Raw genomic sequence first — 17,006 nt, 5'->3', positions numbered from 1 at the left:
GCCTTACGATTTCATCCTGCGCAGATCGATGTTTCAGCGTCGCAAAATAATGTATGTACATACATGTAAGCCGCGGCTCGATATTACGCTGGGTGAAATCGTGTCGCCTGCCTGAAAAAGAGAAACTCAGTTTTCGTTTGCCATGTTACGAGACGAGGGTTGAAAGAGTCGGATATACGCGCCTCGCGGGGCCCAGAGATGGCGGAGTTTTAGAGAACGAACAAAACGCGAAGAAAAATAATCAAAAAGAAGAAATAAACAACTTTCCGCCGTAGCAGGGGGCAGAGGACGTAAGAATATCACATATTTCCAACCCCTCGTCTTGCAGCTGGGATCGGTCCCATCGCGCGTCGAAAGTCAGGGGATACGTTTCGATATTCAAATTTAAAATGACGACTTCGAACCGCCCGGCTTTCAACTCGGTGTAATTAATCCGAAATCCGTTGAAAATACTGCGTTATCCGTTCACGCGTCACTCACGTCGGCCCCATTCTCGTGAATTAATACGAGACAATGAAATCTTATGGTGCTCGAACGAATAGAGGGCGGGAAAATCTTGGGGAAACGGTCTCTTTATGTCTCTAAGTGTACCGGAATACCGTAGTTACATCCTCTCGAAAGTGGGTCGAATGAACAACTAACAGTACTAATACAAGAACCAGAGGATTACGCGCTTATTACTCTACAGGCTACACGTACATTTCATGATACTTGCGTATAAGGTATATATCTGTGTAGGTACTGTACGCAAAAAGGACTTTCGGAATCGGCTTATTTCAGAGAGAGACAGAAAAATTGTATTTTGTGTAACAAGGAGGCAAACGTAAATTTGCAATTTGAGTCGTAGGTGAGCCAAAGACGAATATTTAAAATACACGCGAGGCGAAAACATCGTTGACTCCTTGTTGCACACGATTCTTTTTATAACAAGAGCACGTTGTGCGTTTTTTCACGACGCGCGATATTGAGGTCAGGGTCGCGTAACGTCATATCTGTTCGCGACTGCGCATGCGCGCAGTGCAGAGAAGATCACTTTCAACTCCTGCGCGCATGCGTATTCGCAGACTCACTAAACGGGCACTTCGTGACTCGTGTACGGAAAACACGCGTAAAACATACTCGCGTTACATAAATACCATTGTCTATGTTTTTCTCACGATAAAATCACTTATTGAACGCATTAAATTTTGACTATCTCTTTTTCGTCCGCGTACGGACTGTAAACAACTTGGCAATTAACCGTAAGATAAATTGTTCGAAGCTAAACGTTACCCGCCCAGGCAGACGAGACAGACTAGAACACGCGAGCCGACTGCTCGTTTAATCAAATAAATAGGCGAGGAAGTGGGAACGTATGTTTCAGCGATGCAGGGACGGGATTCATTCCTTCGGCTGTCGCGGCTAGTCAACTCGGTTAATTGACCGGAGAAAAAGACGGAGAAGAAGTCCGCGGAGCGCTTTTCTCCCGTTCGCCATTGTTCTTGCAAAGTTACGTCTTTCACGTAGCGTTGAGCGAATAAAAAATTGAAAGTTTATACGAATGCGGTACGAGGAATGACGGTACACAGAATTAACGCCGCAGCTAATTCTACTACACATGTAAGGTAGAATGTTAAATTTAGTAAACACCATGAATACCTGCGCAGAGTCAACACCGCGAGACTGCAAAAAGCACATTTTTAAATCACTCCCCCATGCTTGATTACAACAATTTCGCTAGCAGCGTTGGGCGCGCACCCTTCGCACCTTATATACACGGCAGTATTTCTCGTTCCAACCGAGAGCACCTAGGACAGAGGGGTCTAAATCTGACTCATGGTTGAAAATTTCAAGAGAGGAAGTGCTGGTTGTAAAAAACGGCTCTTTTTCCTCCCTTCTATCCACCCCTCATGTTTATCAACGGACCGAGCTCGCTGCATGCAGGGGTGAATTTTTGAATCTCCGAGTATCTTCGCAGTCTCGGGGAGGATATTTGTACTTTTACAGTATTGTAGTTTGCTCGAAGACCCCGACCTTCCTAGCGATTACCACGACGTGCTGATAATTGGCCTTGCAGCCTCGATAATTAGAATGTTTTCAACGTTCAATTGAAAGAAGCACACTGCGCGATACACGTACCGTCACTTAAAGTTCACGCATACAGGCACCGTCCAATCGCCACCCCCCACCATGCGTGTCGTGCTGAAACCATAAAACCGAGCCAACCCTGCAGCATCCAACAATAGATCAGGGGCAGGTTGTTAATTTCTTACTGCTGCAGGAGCCGCGACGTTTCCTCTTTCGGCTTTTTTCCCCGAGGGTCAAAGACCTCACGTGGTCCCCTCTTGTGTTCTCCATTCGTTCGTCGTCCGCACCGCAAAACGAAGTCAGATCCCGCGAGTCGAGGTTCGGCAACGAGCCAGACGTTAGACGTCTCGTCCTGCGTGCAATTCTGTCATCGCCGAAGAAGGAAGTTGAATGATGTCATGGCTCGATCATTAGCGATACGAATGTCTAATCTCAAAGGACAGAAAACCGGTCCAATTCCCAGGGCGCGGCTCGAAAATCGGTAGTCGAAATTCTGCTTATTTTGTCTGCAGTACGCGGGGGAAAAATACTCGGATATACAAGATAAACCGTACGATTTCGGGGTATATACTTTGTGTGATTGGGTTTCTCCCCTACGTTCACCATAGGTCTCGCGGTAAAGTATAATAATAAAACCTTGCAGGTAGTAAGTCTTTCGCTTTTGTTCAACAGGGAGAACGAGAAAAAGAAAAAGAGAAAGAGGAGATTTACAACGTGACCTTTGACCCCTCGCCCAAGGTTATCGTCTACCGCGCACAAGCTGATTACATATATTAGAAAAGAGCCGTGGTTGTTCGTTGTATCGTGTCACGTGTTGCGTACGCGATTAATAGTTTGTTTTAAAGAAACGATTGGTGCCTTGAAACGGTTGATTTAATTTATCAGTATGGAGCTACTATCACTGCTGCTCGACGAAAGCCACAAGTCGGTGTATAATCAGAGTAAATTGACGGCAAATTTTCAACGTTACCACAAACGCAACGAGATAAAAAGTAAAATTACAAGAACCAGAAAAATGTACATGAGATTTCAAAGCACACGTAGTAGCTGACTTGGACGCATATTTTACACTCCTGGCAGGCTTGTACGCGACAGGCGGTATGAAACTTCTTACTTTGCTCCGTGTGCTTTTTTTCGGCTCTTTCCTTCTTGTTTTTTGTATTCATGTTTTTTTTTTCCAAGTTTCACTGCTCGTGCGGAGAACGGTAATTCTGGAAAAAAATTTCTTTGCAGTTGGCGGAACGCCACGTTCTGCGCTGCACGCGTTGTCGAGCTTCCAATAAAAAGAAGCAAACCCTATTTGACACGCTCGAGAGTCTTTGAACTCGCGAAGCTAGGCTTCTTATCGAACGATCCGTAACAATTCGATCGTGTAACCGCACCTCCGTCCACCATCTACATTGATAATGTCGACCCTCTTCATCTCTCTGCAATTCAAAATTCGTGCATATCTTTCGGTATTTTTCCTCCCTGTATCCCCGACACGGAAATGATGAGAATACTTTTCGAATGTAGCGCCTTTCCGACACATTTCGTCTAGAGCATTACGACGCCCCGATGTATCGCATTTAATCAAGCCGATAGCTGCGTCTGTGGATACCAGCAGCGCATTAGATTAAAGAAAGAGGAGAATGGCTTTGGGAATAGCTGCGGTGGTCTACAACCGCCGTCTCTGCTCACCCATACGATCTAGGGCTGAAAGGGGATGAGTTGTCGGAACGATTGCCAAGGAGATAAGGATATAAAAGAGGGAGGAAAGGAAGAGGAAATGGTGGGCAATGCCCAAAAACCCGAAGGCTACACGGAAACACGGGAATCACGTCGGTTTCTTCTTCTACGGACGTTTCTCTGAAAAAAAAAATAATACACGTGATGATGATACAATGACACGTTTTTCGATTTTTGTGACAATACCGCGTTACATAATTTATTTATGCACGATAAAAAGATTATCATTGTTGTCTGCGGAGATTATAACTGTCGGATATAGGATTCGTGGAACTATTTTTCAACTAGTCAATTTTCACCTTCGTCTAAGGATCTGTCGATTAAACATACGTGGATGTAGGAAAAATTCATTCGTATCTTCAATTTTTTTTCCAACAATTACAAAATTCCCGGGAGGCGGGAAAATTCTATTTCCGGTCAATCAATTGCTCGAAGCTATCAGCTTCTTAATCTGTCCCCGTCCGGCTCTGAATTGAATTGCAAATCGATTTCTCAACGATTCGAAGCTTTATATATTGCAGGTAATGGTACGTAGGTATATACGTACGTATATAGGTACGTATAATAGATAGCCATACGAAGGAAGGCGGGCATGGCGGAGTTTTCGACTAACTGATTATTATTTACCCCGCGCCTTATATAAAAACATGCGTGCGCGAAGTGAGGACGAGAGAGGAGAGAGAGAGAGAGAATTTAAGGCATGTGATTTCAAACCCTGGCTCTGCTGCAAAGTCTGACTTAGTACATTATACAACGCAGCAACACGCCGCATAAATATCGTCGTATGTACAGTGCATATTTATTCAATGAACTTTATAATGAATTCAAGATGATTACTCGAGTGAATATAGATAATTTTTCAATTTGAATAATTCCCTCCACCCTCTCCTCATTTTACCAGAATAAAACGAGCCCGCAAAGTCGTTCCAATTTATATCTAAGAAACATTAGGAAATCTCTTTGTAATTTGTTCAAATCTTACGAAGGTATGCACATACCGTACAAAACACTATAAAGTTGACAATTTGCGTTCAATCGTGCGGAAACTTTTACAGTATACTGTTATTTCACCACACTCCAATAAAATATCCTAAAGTTTGAACGAGTGGAATGAAATACTTAATAAATTTTAATGTAATTGAGAATATTCTATAATTCATAGCCATAAGAGCCTGATTGAAAATCCTTCGGTAGCCATTCGTGAAATTACACAAGAGCAACATTCACAATAAGCAATGAAATCCGTTTCCCGGGAAATTCGAAATTATACGGCGTTCGGCGGGTATAAAGAAATGTTTAATTCGATGCGTGGGCGTAAGAATGACGGCGTCAGACCTCCGCTTGGAACCTTCCTTAGACTTAGAAAATGAGCGAGGCCAACAATAAATAGCAAACAAGAAGAACAACACAGGGTTAGGGAATCGGTTAGACTCCGCGTACACACTAACTGTGGTGTAAGAAAGTATCGATCTGGCGTGCTTTCTCCTTCCCTCCAATGCGCCTCGCTCCGACAACGAGGGAGTCGAACCTTAACGACGACAATATGAATCAGACCCACTCGACATCCCTCAGCCGGCAACAACCCCTACAGACTGCGGAGCCCGGGAACATGATGTCATCATAGGCACCCGTTCGCTTGTTACAACCTTGCGAAATATTCGGAGAGGTCCGATTAAAATTAGACGGAAAATATTGAAGCTGGTTAAAGAATTCCGGTGGGAACTAATTGATCTTTTTCCTATGCGAATGGCTGAGGGGCGGAGGAAAATTTGCGTAAGATGAAATTCCGCGCCGACGGACAAAGGGGAATATAAATTGGCCGATGCGTTTATCTCGAGTTCCATTGCACATGCATGTGTAAAACGAGGCGTATAAACAGACTGAATCTGCGCAGTACCGAGCAGAGGAGGACAATGCACCTCACTGATCGTAGTCGGTGAGGTTTTCTTCCCTCTGACGGTCGGATCTGCGCATATTAACGTCAACCTTGAAATAACGCGGTAAACGTTTCAGACCCGCGCGGTTAGATCGGAATGGAATAGCTGGTTTCCTTGTTGGTTGTTTCTACTCCTACGAGTATGAGCGGTGCATCATGTGGTTCGCATTCAACGCCTGTAACTCGTCCGAGTCGTAGCTAAAAATGCACGGGATCGATTAAAAAGTAGGGAAACGGACGAAAAGATGGTTTTTTTATTTTTTCAAAAATTAAAATTATCATCCCCTGAAGCGATGACGCGAAAATCGATATTCACGGATCTGTCTGGTTAATAATTTGTCATGCGAGAAGCACCGGATTTGGGTGCGGAATTCTTTAGGGGTGGTTATTATTAAACGCGTCTGTAATAACGGCGCAGTTCCAGTCACCTTCGCTTTTTGCCACGGTGTGGGATTGAAGGAGTAGGAAAGGTACGGAGACACGGAAAGAGAGAGGGAGAGAGAGAAGGGGTTTGAAGCCCTTGAAAGATTACCCAGGATGCCCTTCAACCCTCAAGAGCCTTTCCCTCGAATCGCCCGGCGCCGCGTCACGTCGTTTGATAAGGAAAAGGCAGTGAAAGGACGCTGCTTGATGTTATATACGCGTCTATGTGTCCACGCGTGTATAAGGATGTATGAATTTATGAAACCGTCTTCTCCCGGAGGGTGTCAAATTTAATCGCGACTTTTAGAAAAAATGAATCGAACCCCACCGACTTCTCGAACCGCTGCAACGGGCGCACAGATATTGCTTTAAATAATATTTGGAAAATCGAGAATAACGATAAGGTTTGCAGAACAGGATCGAAGGAGATATTTTAGGTCAAAGACGAATACTCTTTAATTTAAACTCTAGTTTACACATAACCAAAGAAGCCTTGAGGGACAATAAAAAATAATACGCGGAACGACGCGGTTTACATACATGAAATTAGAATTACGTCTCTTTCTTCGAAGTGACATCCTTTTTTTCATATTATTAATTAATGTCAGCGTAGCTTCGATTACTAGTAATACTATTACTATTTTTCGCTTTCCGAGCGTTGAATATTTCCAGACTCTTTTTCCATTTCACATCAGACTGCTCGCCTTGAGAAAACAAATGGTTTGGTAAGCGGCGGAGTTTAGATAAAATGTTGGATAAGTGACGTCGTAAAACTCAACTTTGTGCGTAAAGACGCCGACGCTCGTGGGTTTGTATTATTGTATGAAACGTGGGACATTTCGGATAGATCATGGAAATTTATCGTCTCGCAATTTTTGATATCTCTGCATCGAGTCTAAGTCATTATTTATAATTCCAGGAATGTTTGTTAACATCAACACATCAAAAAAGAATCATAAGAATCGGACTCGACATAATTTCGGCGTGAACCGGACTTTTGCCGATGATATATTAATGCAATTTGTATTTGATAAAAAGTGTTTAAAATACATGCAGACACATCGATTTATAGGGTGCTGCGTTGAAGAGGATCAATGTTATTCGGTTTGTAGTATTTGCTTAGAATTGATAACACTTATTCAAACCTACCAGCGTAACTTTTGAAATAAGAATCATCACGTGGTTAGGATAAAAGTTTTAAACGTGCAATAATTTATATCATTTAACCTACAATTAATATACTCATTGATTTTTGTATTTCGGCCGGTATTTTTCTCAGACGAAGTAATTTTTGCGACTGTATATCAACGCGATAATAATTATATATATGGTATATATATATATATGCGTAGGCGATGTGGTCGAGGAAACAAATATATATATATACATATATTCGTACCGTTGTACGTCAAACCAAAAACCGCGATACAGGCCAATCTTGCATAAAAATTCAAAGCGATGTTGTTAACACCGTTGTGATGAAAAATTTGCGACGAACCGAATGCGTGGCACGCTTATAAATTACTATTCAAGTCAAGATTCGTATATAAAACACGTCGTTTATAATTAAGAGTCCGTACAATAACCCTCGCGGGGGTATTAATAATTACCTTGCACAGCCGTAAAACTTCTATCCATTCGAGCAGTGGCCGCGACGACTAAGCACACCCGAAAGGTCTTACGTAATTAGATGAGGGACCAACAATAAACGAGCGCGCGGTTCGCCGGGCTAATAACCGATTTAATATACTACCCGCTCGGAGAGTCGGCAGGATCTAAAGAAACGTCTGAATGAAAGAAATTTCGAGTATATATACGCACAGAGTGCAGGTTCCGGGCGAAATCTGGGCAAGGGAACTTTATTCGGCGACCTTTGCGTCGACTCCATTTTTGGAAATATTTCAGGCGTACCCGAATCAGCCTGGGATGGTTCTCCGGCCCATCCGTATTTGTTCAACGAGTATACGGAGCGTGGGCATAAATACCGTTGACCTAGGCTGGTCTATGTTTGCCTATTGTAGTCCTCTTGCCCATCGTACTTTATCGATAAAGATATCACGCTGTGCTGTGCTTCAGCTGCGTCTAGGCGATAGAATCTTTCAAGAGAAAATTCCAAAAAACCGATCGTCCCGCTTTTGTCGAGACGATTTGACAAGAATTCTTTCTTCCTCGAGTTGCCCGCGTCGCAGAACCAAAGATCAGAGTACCGCAGGATCGAGTTTACGGTTTTGAATTCTCAGGGTAAGCTTCAAAAATGGATCTATGTATACGTACATATGGGGCATTCCACGTCAACTCGGTGAACGGTTGACCGTGAAATTTTTTAATTTCTTCATGGATTTTTTCTTCGTTAGTACAACCCGTGAAAACATTTCGAAAAAATGCAAAAAAAAAAATTTCTATCTCTCGTTTTATCCTTTAAGGTTTGAAACCAATGTCAAAAACACACAAATTAATTTTTCTGAACCAAGAAAATAGACATTCCATTTTACATTGGCTTAAAACATTTCCACACAGGATTGTCAGATTGGAGGGACGTTTTTTTTATATATTTTTTTTGGTACAGTTTTTTTTTTTATATTCATACCTCTTCAAAATCTATTATAATACATACCGCATCTCCGATTTGATTACTGATTTTTTTTTTCAATCTTTCTCTAGTCTTTAAATACACTTGCGATTTTTTTCAAAGTTGTATAATAGATATTGTACGAGTATGAAAATAGAAAGAACAATCTAAGAAATAGGAAAAACCGTCCTTCCACTCCGAATCTTGCGTGGAAATGTGTCAAATATGTTCGAAAATGTGTTTCGAAAATGGAATGTTTTTATTCTTGTTTTTTAAGATGGATTTCAAAATGCATAAGGAAAAGACGAATGATTAAAAAGGAAAGGAGAATTTTTTACATATCTTCAGGGGTCGTACTTACACGGAGAAAACCTTGATGAAATTAAAAAGTTATGGTCCACCGTTTACTGAGTTGGCGTTGAATGCCCTATGCATAGATACATATATACTGTCTAAGGCGAAAGAGGGAAAATTAATGGTACAGCTGCGTCCCTCAAAGCGAAGGTGCTGGTGGAGGAGGGAACGGAAATACGTAGGCCGAATTTCATCCTTATTACACCAAGTGTATATATACGAGTGTAAAAGTATATTTTCGGTGAGAGGAGACTTGGGATTTTTTTTTCCCCTTCTTATTTTTCGAAGACTGCACACACAGCATCCCAGGTCAAATTCCGGCCTGCTGCACCCGCATGAAAGGGGATACTTTTAGAGTCCGTCATCTACGGTGTGGTTCACGATGCTCGAATATATTATACGCGTAGTTTCGGAAAACCGAAAAAAAGATGGAAAAAACCGTGGGAAGAAGAAACAATTTCTGATATGCTTGTGCGCGGCAACTTTTCCGTATTTTTTTCGCACATTTCTTGACCCAGCAGATAGAATATATTACAAGTACATCGAGAATAATTTTCAGATAAAAATGTTGACAGTTTTGTCGAAAAAATGGGAAGAATATGAATTCGACGGGCGAGGAGAAATTCCACTCACGAGTTCGAGCAACCTTTGTAGTACATAGCTAGTAAACTTCAGTCAGTCACACGTACGAGTAATTGATACTAATTAGCGGACACGCGGCGAGATGCGTAATTACATTCTTTTTATCCTTAGCTCAGCACGCTCCAAGCTGCAAGCCGTCTCTTTTGTTGCACGTGAGTATGTTACACGAATACGTAACGTTGTATGTGAAAATGCAAAAAGCTAAAAGGAGAAAGAGAGAGAAAGGGATATCGAAAAAGGAGCAAGGAAAATGTAACGGAGCGTGATAAATGTTGGTCAACATATTGTCTTTGTCTCTCGTGTTTAAAACCGACCTCCTTGCAAAGTTCATTCGTGATTAGGCACGAATCTTTCTCTATCCTCTGAGGTTTTTGGAGCGTAACGGTTCAGCAAATGAGCTTACACATGCATCACGACAAATCAGCGTACGGGTATATCCGTGAATTTTCGAGGCGGCGCAAGAAACAACTTTTTATCGCCAATGCGTCCCTTCGCTCCCTGATTTCGTCCGCAATTTGTTACTACCGATCGTTACTCGCGCGCGATTTATGACAACGGCTTTCGCGCCTTTTTGTTTCGCGCGCTCGTAAACGCGCAGGATTTGCGGAAACGTATTTTCGCGATAATTTTTCATTGCCGTCACCGTTTAGCTAGTTTACTTTCAAGCTTGTCAACACTTCTGTCCGAAAGCGTGACGACCATAAACGCGAACAATCTCTGCTCTCGTGTGGTATAAATATCTGTTTTGTGCGTTATTCTTTTATTTTGCGGAATACCGTGCACTTGAGCGTAATTTATGCTGTCGCCTGTCCACCAAGGCCAAAACTTTATAAAAATATCCCGCTTCTCTGTGTCTACTACCTTTCGGTATCTCGTCAAATTCGGTAGTAAAACGTAAGAGTTTAAGCGGAGGCTGACAACGAGAGATAACGGCATTTAAATCGAGAAAGGAGGTTGCAGAGTTGGAGAGAAATCCGCGTGAATTTATCCTCCTCTCTGTATTACGTTTATGCATCGTATATTGTTACGTTTAGCAAAACTGTAACACGTTATGAATGTATTACGCAATTTGATGTGGTTTCGCGATTATGCAATACGCGGAGACACGTTGACACGACGGAGTTTGATCAACCCGAGTTTTAAACTTTGAAATAATTCACGCTACGCGCGGTGCAACAATGCGAGTCATTGTATTTGTATTGTATTGTTTGTGAAGTAGGTACGAGTTTGAAACACCGTTCGTCACGGTTCAGAGGCCATCCGGCATCCTCGTATTATGGTAGAGCACGAGTAGATTATACATTCACAAATACTTGGCCCCAATGTAAATACCTCTCGAGGCACATTGTACAGCTATGTATGGGACAACGGCCTGACGGCCTGATTTTGAGCGATACTCACCGAAAAATCTGTCCGGCTCCAGGCCCGAGTCCTGGTCCAATCCACAGATGACAAAGTAATCCGCAAATCGGGACGGGTGCTGTTCCGGACCCCGAATCATATCCAGACTCCCGTTCATTTTTCCGCAGCTTTATAGGTATCACACACGTTTTACTTATTCGTTCGCGATCTTCCTCCTCGTTTTGGATGTAATATCCGATTTACAGGATTGATGCCGCTCTCTCACTCACGCACGTGATTATTATTCAACCGAATTGGTGGACACATCCTCGGCACAACTGTCATTTCACACGAGAGCGAAACGACAGCTGATGTTGACACGAACGAGACGTGCCTCTCTCTGTTGAGAATAATTGATCTTTCCCCGACGCCCCGAAGTTGGCTACTGAACAAATCACTCGACGATACGTCGATTGGTGTTCGCGTCTCGATTGCAACCACTAATCTCCACTCCGCCATAGACATAATAACGGATAGAGTGGGCAAGTGATGTGTACAGTCGGTTTGCCGACTTTGCGCAGTGTGTTGTGCGCATCCATAAATGCGTGTACAAACAAGGATAGATAGAGAGCTACATGCAGTACTGTTTATTAATACCTTGTGCTTTCGGCTAATTTGGTTTTGATCAGTAACAAAATACGTATTACGTGACAATGACTTCCAATCCCTCCTATCGGCTGCATCGCCAGTCATTGTCAAATAATTCGTATAGAATGGAGCTCGCATTTCGATACGGACCTATAACAAGTTAGCCAAAAGCTCAAGGCTGTATATACCCCGTGCTTGATTTTCTCTCTCTTTCTATCCGCACGATTCCCTTCCACTTGTGCCAACCCCAGCATCTTGTCATCCACTGTCTCTGTTATTACGTCTATGCTCTCTATTCTGAGCACGACTCGATCACAGATTTTTATGTATAGTTAGAAATCTGTGGACTTGATTGACAAGCCGCGCCATCTGTCTGGCTCGTCTCGCGACCTCCTGACAGTTATATATGACAGTTCTATCGTCGACAGAGGTTAGAATCGGAAGGTGAAGAATACGAGGCCATCTCTGAATCTTCACCCTATTTTCACGGCGGTTCGTGCACTCATGTGCCATGGAGGAGGTTGACAATATTATTATCCATTCCCTGCGACAAATCGGCTGGTGAGTTCACCGATCGCAAATTGATCCTGTAAGCCTTCCTTGCTCCTTCATCCCGCGTTATTTGGTCCAGAAAAGTGGGTGGAACCGGTTTTGTTGTTAACCTGCCCTTGCGATGGTCGTTGTTGATATTTTGTAATTCCGGCAATATTTGGCAAAGTAACGCAGTGAATTTCAATTATCAATTTATTTGATTCGACAAATTTTCAGCAACATCGAAGAAGATGTGACCAACTTGGGCCGATTCAATACTGAGCTTGTCGTGGAGGCCACCGTCAGGTGCCTTGACGTCATTCGCCCTGGGCTTGGCATTTCCACGATTGTACCTGCAAACATGGCAGCTAGATTTAGATTGGGAGCGACACTGGCTCAAGCATGTTCGGTAATATCATCAAGGAAGGAATCGTGTGTCAAAAAATAACTGATATCTCGCAACGTTTGCAAATTTCCATTCTAGGAACTCGGATATCGAGGCGATATTGGCTATCAGACGTTCCTCTACAGCTCGGAGGTCGATCTTCGACGATTACTCATGTTCCTTATTGAAAAACTACCCAAGGAAAGCGACAAGTCTTTGAATGAACCTACGAGCAGAATTGCTTTGCTCGAACGTCAAATATCTGGGGCAGTTTCCAGTGATCTTTCTCTCCCATGGCTACCACACTATTGTCACAAACGGGGCGTTAGGAACAAGGGATGCACAGATAGGCGATATCGGAGTGTGGACTTGGATATATCAACACAAGGCCATGGAGATGGTAACGTTTGTTTTCCAGATGAGATGCAATTGTTATAACAAGTTACGATTCTTATTACAGATTTTCAAGACTATCGCGTTCACTATCAGAAACCAATTACTGATCAAGTACCGGATGATCAATATCTTGTGCCTTCTCTTGTATCACATAATGCTAAGTTAATTCATGAGTCTGCTACTAATATTATCGAAAGGCTGCAATGGCTCGATATGCACAAATTGAGCAACGAAACGATGGAAGATAAGGTGTACAGCAAAAATGATGTTCAGAGCAGGTTTACTTTGAACCAGAGACTGCAATTTTCACAAGTAAATAAAGTTAATTATGTGGTTTTTTTATATTATCAATTATAATTTTGCTTTATACCGATTAAAGTATCATTTTGTTTCACAGAATACTCAAAGTGAAGAAAAGATTCCAGTTACCCAGGCACATACAGAGACAGTAACGTCTTTGAGTCGAGAAGAAAGACGAGAATTGAAAATAGACCAAGTCAAATCAGAGTGTGAGAGTTTGAGAAGTAATTTAGATGAACTTCAAGTAAACGTGAAACAATTATCGTCCAAATTGTCCCAAGTGGATGTGACTTTGAGGAATGCAGAAAAAGAAGTCAAGGATTCCGAGGAAAGGAGAAAAATCAAAGCTAGAACTTACGATTTACTTCCAAATGGTGAAGAAAATATTAAAAAATTAGAGGCACTGGTTGAAGCTAGCGCCAACAAATTAATTAATCTAGCTACTCAGTGGGAACGACATAGACGCCCGTTGGTCGAGAAATACAGGGACGAGAGAGCCAAGTATTCGACAAAAGCCGTGAGTAGTAATACATATTTTTCTCAATGCGCATGAATTTACATTGATGAGATCATATAATCAAGAGATGTTTTACGAATTTGAAGCAGAGCACGAGTCGCAAAAAATTGGATGAAATAAAATTATTGAGAGAAAAAGAAAAGGAGCTCATTGAAGAATCCTGTAACAAAGATCAACAATGCACTCAGCTACTTGCAGAGATACCAAAATTACCAAAAGAATCGAATAGGTCTGCCTACACTCAGCGTATATTAGAAATAATCAACAACGTAAGAAAACAGAGATGCGAAATAGACAAAGTGTTGGCCGACACTCGAGAGATACAGAAGGATATAAACACCCTCACTGGACGATTGGAAAGGTCGTTCACTGTCGCTGATGAATTGATTTTTAAGGATGCAAAGAGTAACGAGGCTTCGAGAAAAGCTTACAAGCTTTTGGCTACTCTACATTCGGACTGCGCAGAACTTGTAACGTTAGTAGAGGAAATTGGGGCTACAGTGCGAGAAATAAGAGATTTAGAAGAACAGGTAAAAAGATGTGCAGACATTTCTCTGTAAACAACTTGATTTTGTATAAATTTTTGACGTTCTAATTTTTTCTTTTCGTGTATTGCAGATCGATTCCGAATCTGCTAAAAACGTCGGAGCAAATCTTGAAAGAATTACTGCGGATTTGAAGCAAATGAAACAAGAAACTGCAACACTGATGGCGCAGCTTCAGAGTAAAAATTCGTGATAGCTCCGATACATGGACTGTAGGTTTAAATAAAACTGCCTTCGAAGGTCTAAGTTGTAATTGTTAATCGTTGATAAAAAAAAGAAAGATAGTGCGCTTGTACGGGCCCAATCAATGCTTATAACTGCCGCTAAAGTACGTAATAATAATCGTTTCCGAGTACGGCCATCGAATAGAAAAAAATTGATGAAAATCAGAAGAGCATCATTGCGCAAACCATATTAATTGCAAAGCTCAAAATTTGAAAATATCAAACTTTTAACACGGCGTAGTTTATTTTCTTAATTTTCCTATGCAGAGCTTCAAATTGATAAAATTTTCAATCATTATGCATAATAACATATAAATAATTATACATAACAGTACATAAATACCATAATATCAAGCTTATGAATAAATATGTACAAATATGTAAAAGCTTGATAGTATATATCTACTTTACAGTAGAGCCAATGACTACAAATATACTATAACTATAAGCAACCGAACGTGGCAGTTTTTTGCAATGGATTTCATCGACCCTGTTGTGACTGACTTAGGCTATTATTTTATGAGGTTGAACGCAAAGTGTAATTGTTGACAAATGTAACCATTAAAAACAAAAAGTACCAAATTGTTCGAGGAATATGTAACCGTTTGTTTTTTAATTTATTTACCGAAATCCTCTTCCAACTCGATGTCGGGACTAGTAAATTCCGGTTCTGAGAGCATCTTCCGTTCAGTGAAGTTCAGATTCTTCAGACTTTTCAATAGAATGAAGTTTCGTCAGATATTTCATCTGTGAAATTTATTACTATCGTTGTATTACAGAACTAACTGTTAGATTAGAGAAGTGGTGAAAAGTTGCAAATAATAGCTGTGTATGAAATGTCTACAGTTAATCAGCGAGTTTGTCGAGCTCTGCTATGAACTTCTGGGGGTATGTAATCCTCGTCCTTAGCATTCTGTTGCTTGATCTCAGTTGGTTTGTTTTCTTCTTCATTTTCCCTACTCTCAATTATCAGGTCGATCTTTTCCTCGTTCTCAAAGAATGTCAACACTCGTTCTCTTTCTTCAAGGTCCTTCTTTATCTTGGCAACATTTTCTAGTCTCTGTTTTCTATCCAGTTCGGCTAGCTGTTGGTCAATCACAGACTGCCTCTGGTTTTCCCACTTAGGAAAGTTCTGAAAAATACATAATCACGTATCTCATACTTTTTAGTTGTTACGAATATGAAACTATCGAAGGAAACCCACCTCAAGTTGGGAAGCAATGTCCTTCTCCTCAAATTGGCTAACAGCATCTTTGACTCTTTTCTCCATAGCAGCTTCAAGACTTTCATTCACCAAGTCAGCAGCTTCCAACATTTTCAATTCCTCATTAAGAGCTTTGATTTGATCAGTGATTTCGCTCTCCGCAATTTTGGCCAGTTCATTTTTAACCAATTCTAATCCGTCACGATACAGAACTTGCTTTGTGTCATTCTGCGTCCATTCTCTGACCAAACTAGTAGCTGCATCATATTTCCCGTAAAGTGTAAGGCCAATTAGCTGATAAGTTCTCCCAATCGAATCACCCATGTGTTTGCCATACATTGATAAGGTTTTTCCCACTAGATGAGCTGGCTTTTGGAGGTCAAAGTGATCGTCGAAGTATGGATTCCTAAGAAACCTGACTCGTACCTTGACCACTTCCTTGCTCGTGTCTACGACAGGCTCCGGCTCTTTCCAAGTATCTCCTGGATTCTTGAGGTACATGTGGCAGGCATAGACGACGAGTGCGTTTGATATTTCATTCTCAAAGTCTTCTTGGAGCATCAGTAACACCGCGGCGCGTGCAGCGGATGTGTAATCTTTACTTTTCACGAGCGAATCGATAAGAATGTTGAGAGCACAGTGGTCTGGGAAGACTCCGTAGTTTACTCTGTCGTGTAGTACGTTAAGAAGCCCGTCGATGCGGTTCGCTTTAATGAAGCTCCTAACGACGGCGTAATGAGTCGAGTCTAACATTAGCGATGTTTCCGACGTCCTTCTCAGTTTGTAGAGGAGATCTATCAGCTCGTCGATCTCCTCACCATCTCCGCTTATCGCGTTTGCAAATATATCTATGTCGACCGCGTTCGCCTTAGTCTCTCTGGAATACTTCTGGCTAAGCAATATGTAAAATTTCTCTAAATCTACCTTTTCCAGCAACGGGGATGCGAGCCGCTTGTTCCACGCCTCGTCGCAACGGTAAGCATCGGAGAGGAACGTTCGTTTGCAATTCGAAACGTTCTTCAATTGTACCGCTAGTCTTTCGCAAATCCTCACCGTCTTCCACATCTTATCAATTCTTGAATCCTCTTTTTTGAAATATTTATTTACTGCTCCATGATCACGAGTTTTGAGGTTAGAATCAGGGTTAGAAAAACGGCCGGCTGCTTCGTGAGAAACTGTTGTTTGCCGAATAAAAA

General features: G+C 41.7%; 3 protein-coding genes across 11 annotated transcripts in view; 1 reads left to right on the top strand and 2 right to left on the bottom strand.

Moving 5' to 3' along the window:
• Positions 1–15,370, bottom strand: part of pns (DENN domain containing pinstripe) — a 27,920-nt gene extending 12,550 nt beyond the window's left edge. For 6 of the 7 annotated variants that reach the window (XM_069136863.1, XM_069136862.1, XM_069136861.1 and 3 more), the window contains exon 1: positions 11,121–12,650. In XM_069136863.1, the coding sequence (XP_068992964.1) occupies positions 11,121–11,238 (118 nt within the window). In that variant the 5' untranslated portion in view covers positions 11,239–12,650. Of the gene's footprint in view, positions 1–11,120; positions 12,651–15,231 lie in introns of those variants that run through there. The other variant, XM_046630573.2, reaches the window with a different exon arrangement.
• Positions 12,015–15,207, top strand: LOC124221010 (coiled-coil domain-containing protein 22 homolog). 3 transcript variants are annotated; one of them, XM_046630581.2, is made up of 7 exons: positions 12,015–12,269; positions 12,477–12,648; positions 12,724–13,024; positions 13,085–13,332; positions 13,400–13,837; positions 13,924–14,367; positions 14,456–15,207. In XM_046630581.2, exons 1-7 carry the CDS (start codon positions 12,220–12,222, stop codon positions 14,573–14,575), a joined length of 1,773 nt encoding a protein of 590 aa, XP_046486537.1. In that variant the 5' UTR covers positions 12,015–12,219; the 3' UTR covers positions 14,576–15,207. The 3 variants fall into 3 exon arrangements, with proteins under 3 accessions (XP_046486537.1, XP_046486539.1, XP_046486538.1); XM_046630583.2 differs by having other exon boundaries at positions 12,017–12,269; positions 13,418–13,837; XM_046630582.2 differs by having other exon boundaries at positions 12,018–12,269; positions 13,927–14,367.
• LOC124221011 (small ribosomal subunit protein mS27) lies at positions 15,346–17,006 on the bottom strand. The gene is made up of 2 exons (XM_046630584.2): positions 15,811–17,006; positions 15,346–15,738 (listed from the first exon to the last, which is right to left on the bottom strand). Exons 1-2 carry the CDS (start codon positions 16,873–16,875, stop codon positions 15,457–15,459), a joined length of 1,347 nt encoding a protein of 448 aa, XP_046486540.1. The 5' UTR covers positions 16,876–17,006; the 3' UTR covers positions 15,346–15,456.

Source organism: Neodiprion pinetum, chromosome 6, assembly GCF_021155775.2.
Source record: "Neodiprion pinetum isolate iyNeoPine1 chromosome 6, iyNeoPine1.2, whole genome shotgun sequence".
In the NCBI taxonomy this organism is placed as follows: domain Eukaryota; kingdom Metazoa; phylum Arthropoda; class Insecta; order Hymenoptera; family Diprionidae; genus Neodiprion; species Neodiprion pinetum.
The sequence above is the reverse complement of the archived record's forward strand: the minus strand, read 5'-3'. Positions and strand labels throughout refer to the sequence as shown.

What these genes read in the sequence shown, in the direction of transcription:
- LOC124221010 (XM_046630581.2), top strand. Translation starts at nt 12,220, where the DNA reads ATGGAGGAGGTTGACAATATTATTATCCATTCCCTGCGACAAATCGGC. An exon ending in CACTGGCTCAAGCATGTTCG is followed by an intron (nt 12,649 to 12,723) that starts GTAATATCATCA and finishes TTTCCATTCTAG; the next exon opens with GAACTCGGATATCGAGGCGA. An exon ending in CCAAGTATTCGACAAAAGCC is followed by an intron (nt 13,838 to 13,923) that starts GTGAGTAGTAAT and finishes ACGAATTTGAAG; the next exon opens with CAGAGCACGAGTCGCAAAAA.
- LOC124221011 (XM_046630584.2), bottom strand. Translation starts at nt 16,875, where the DNA reads ATGTGGAAGACGGTGAGGATTTGCGAAAGACTAGCGGTACAATTGAAG. An exon ending in ACATTGCTTCCCAACTTGAG is followed by an intron (nt 15,739 to 15,810) that starts GTGGGTTTCCTT and finishes TGTATTTTTCAG; the next exon opens with AACTTTCCTAAGTGGGAAAA.